General features: G+C 38.9%; 1 protein-coding gene across 3 annotated transcripts in view; it reads right to left on the reverse strand.

Annotated features, from left to right (window-relative positions):
• Positions 1–2,500, reverse strand: part of LOC147031730 (neurobeachin-like protein 1) — a 246,793-nt gene that overhangs the window by 150,589 nt on the left and 93,704 nt on the right. For all 3 annotated transcript variants that reach the window (XR_015053987.1, XM_085866599.1, XM_085866591.1), the window contains one exon: positions 65–187. Coding sequence is in view for 2 of the 3 variants with exons in the window: in XM_085866599.1 (XP_085722725.1) it covers positions 65–187 (123 nt within the window). In the remaining variant the exon portion in view is untranslated. The remainder of the gene's footprint in view (positions 1–64; positions 188–2,500) is intronic.

Consider the following 2,500-nt stretch of genomic DNA (forward strand, 5'->3'; position numbering starts at 1 on the left):
GTTTTTTCTTATATTGTTCCCGACCCTTCTTTTCCAGCAATGAAAAAATGGTTGTTTGGCATACCTCATTCAATGGTGGAAACTTGAGCTGCGCAGTTTGCTTGAGCTGTCCATCTACATATATGTTTACCACATTCTGGAAGAACAGGGTCCTTCGAGATGCCGTGTGAACCACAGCTACGCAATGCTGGTGAGAGATATTTTGCATCACACATGGGCTATACTTTACAGGATGCAGACATTTCGGTACTTAAAAATTAAACCTGTTAATCAACACCTGAAGTCCAATGAGATAAGAGTCATGCAAACAAATGCACATTTTAAAATGGTTTATTGGTTTTAGGCCTCCGGTGATGCTCTACTATTAAATTCAAACTTGGTGACCACTAGACGGCTGCAAATGCACCATCTGACCAAAATTTGTGCACACGGTATATGCCGAGTTGATTGCTGTAACCAGAAGACGGCTAAATGGAAGCGTTCACAGCAATTATTCCACCCATCACACCCAAATCAAATCGATTTCCAATTTTAATCGAACAATGTGCTGTGATGATCAAACGTTGACACTTTTGCTGCCAAAAATGCACAACAAAGCACATCATTGGAGCAGCATCATGCCAACTGTCTACACATGAAGGTTGTGGATCACATGGAAGGAGTCGAGAAATAATTGCTTGCAATCAGTTGTGCAAAATGGCAATTTGTTTACTCAAGTGCATTGATAAGCAGATGAGATTGCAAATTTAAATTAGATGTCTGTGATCACAAAGCAATCGCCAAGGCTAAGCCTCCACTGGCTTACCCTTGGCAATCACCCACGACTTACCCTTGGCCCGTGACCCAATGATGGCCATATTTTTGGGGGGGCAGTCATATGACCTTGATCTCCAACATTTAGGGAGTGTAAAATAAGGAAATGTGTTCCCATCGAAAATCTATCCATAAAACTCAACATCATGAAAATTGTTCAAGTTATGATCAAAAAGGTGTTTTAGGTCACAATCCAAAAAAATAGGTCAAGGACACCAATGAAATATCCAGTGCACAACTTCAGTGCAGGTACATATTGGAAGGCCAAGTGGCCTTTGAGATTTCGCATTGGTAAAATTGAGCGATGACAAAAAACACTTTTTTTTTTCCAGACCACCATTTGACCTTGACCTATAATTTGGAGGGGTATGATGTAAATAAAGCGAAAATGTGGCTTGCTTTAGGCGAACGAGGGCAATTTTGTTCCGATTGGACAAACTTTAATTGAGTTATGGTGAAAATGTTAAATTGTCTATAATTATGACATGACCTTAAAATTTAGGTCAAGGTCAAAAAATTGGCAGCCCCGCATACTTTCTATTCACATTATTGGTGCAAAATTTTATTACAAAAGTCCCAGCCAGCTCTAAGATACAGCTCGGACATTGGCATAAAAAAGGAAGGAAAAAAAAACAATCGAAATGGTGGTTTAGTACTTTTGGGGGTCTAAGAAACTCTGAGGTACCATTAAAAATTGGGGCCACTAATTGCAGAAACAAACCCTAAAACAGCTATAAACCACTCCCTTATCCTATAAGGGAGGCTGAATAATTATGAAGACATGAAGTTCCCTTTCCTTTAATAATTTTTTTAAAACATTAATATAACTTGAAATTTTGCTCCAAAATCACGAAGGGGCCACAAATTAATTACACAAACAAATATGGTGAAAAATGACCACAGCTCCACCCCCTCCCCCTTTCCTCCTCATATTCTTTGTACATGCCCTTTTACTCCCAATTGCCCTTGTCCCAACCTCTGCCAAAGCTCCATTCCTTTCTCTCCTCATGTATCCCACTACATCTACCCTAGTCTCTCTTTTATATCGCTTCCTTATCATCAATTTTTCTCAATTTATTCTCCCCTGCTGCCAACCTTCCGCATGCACATGCAATAAATAAATGGCCCCGAGCATCGTTTTGACGACAATCCTCCATTTTTAGATACCCAGATAAACAAAACAACAAAAAAGGCAATACATCGACAACACCAAGTTTCGCAAGAGTAAATATCCTTCCTGCTCAAATTAGTGTTTCCATAATTTTAGAAGGGGGGAGGGAATAAACAGACTACATTGTGAAATAAATACAATGCCTTCAGTAAGTATTCACACCACTCGACTTTTGCCACATTTTGTTGTGTTACAGCTGAATTTAAAATTGATGAAATTTTAATTTTTTGTCATCGATGTACACAAAATACCCCATTAATGACAAAGTGAAAAAGTGTTTTTCGAAATTTTTACAAATTAATGAAAAATGAAAAGCTGAAGTATCTTGCATAAATAAGTATTCAACCCCCTGAGTCAGTACTTTGTTGAAGCGCCTTTGGCAGTGATTACAGCTTCGAGTCTTATTGGGTATGTCTGTATCAGCTTTGCACATCTGGATTTGGGGATTTTCTCCCATTCTTCCTTGTATATTTGCTAAAGCTCTGTCAAGTTGGATGGGGAGCATCGGTGAACAGC

Source organism: Eptatretus burgeri, chromosome 2, assembly GCF_056783735.1.
Source record: "Eptatretus burgeri isolate ZD-2024b chromosome 2, Ebu_testis_v1, whole genome shotgun sequence".
In the NCBI taxonomy this organism is placed as follows: domain Eukaryota; kingdom Metazoa; phylum Chordata; class Myxini; order Myxiniformes; family Myxinidae; genus Eptatretus; species Eptatretus burgeri.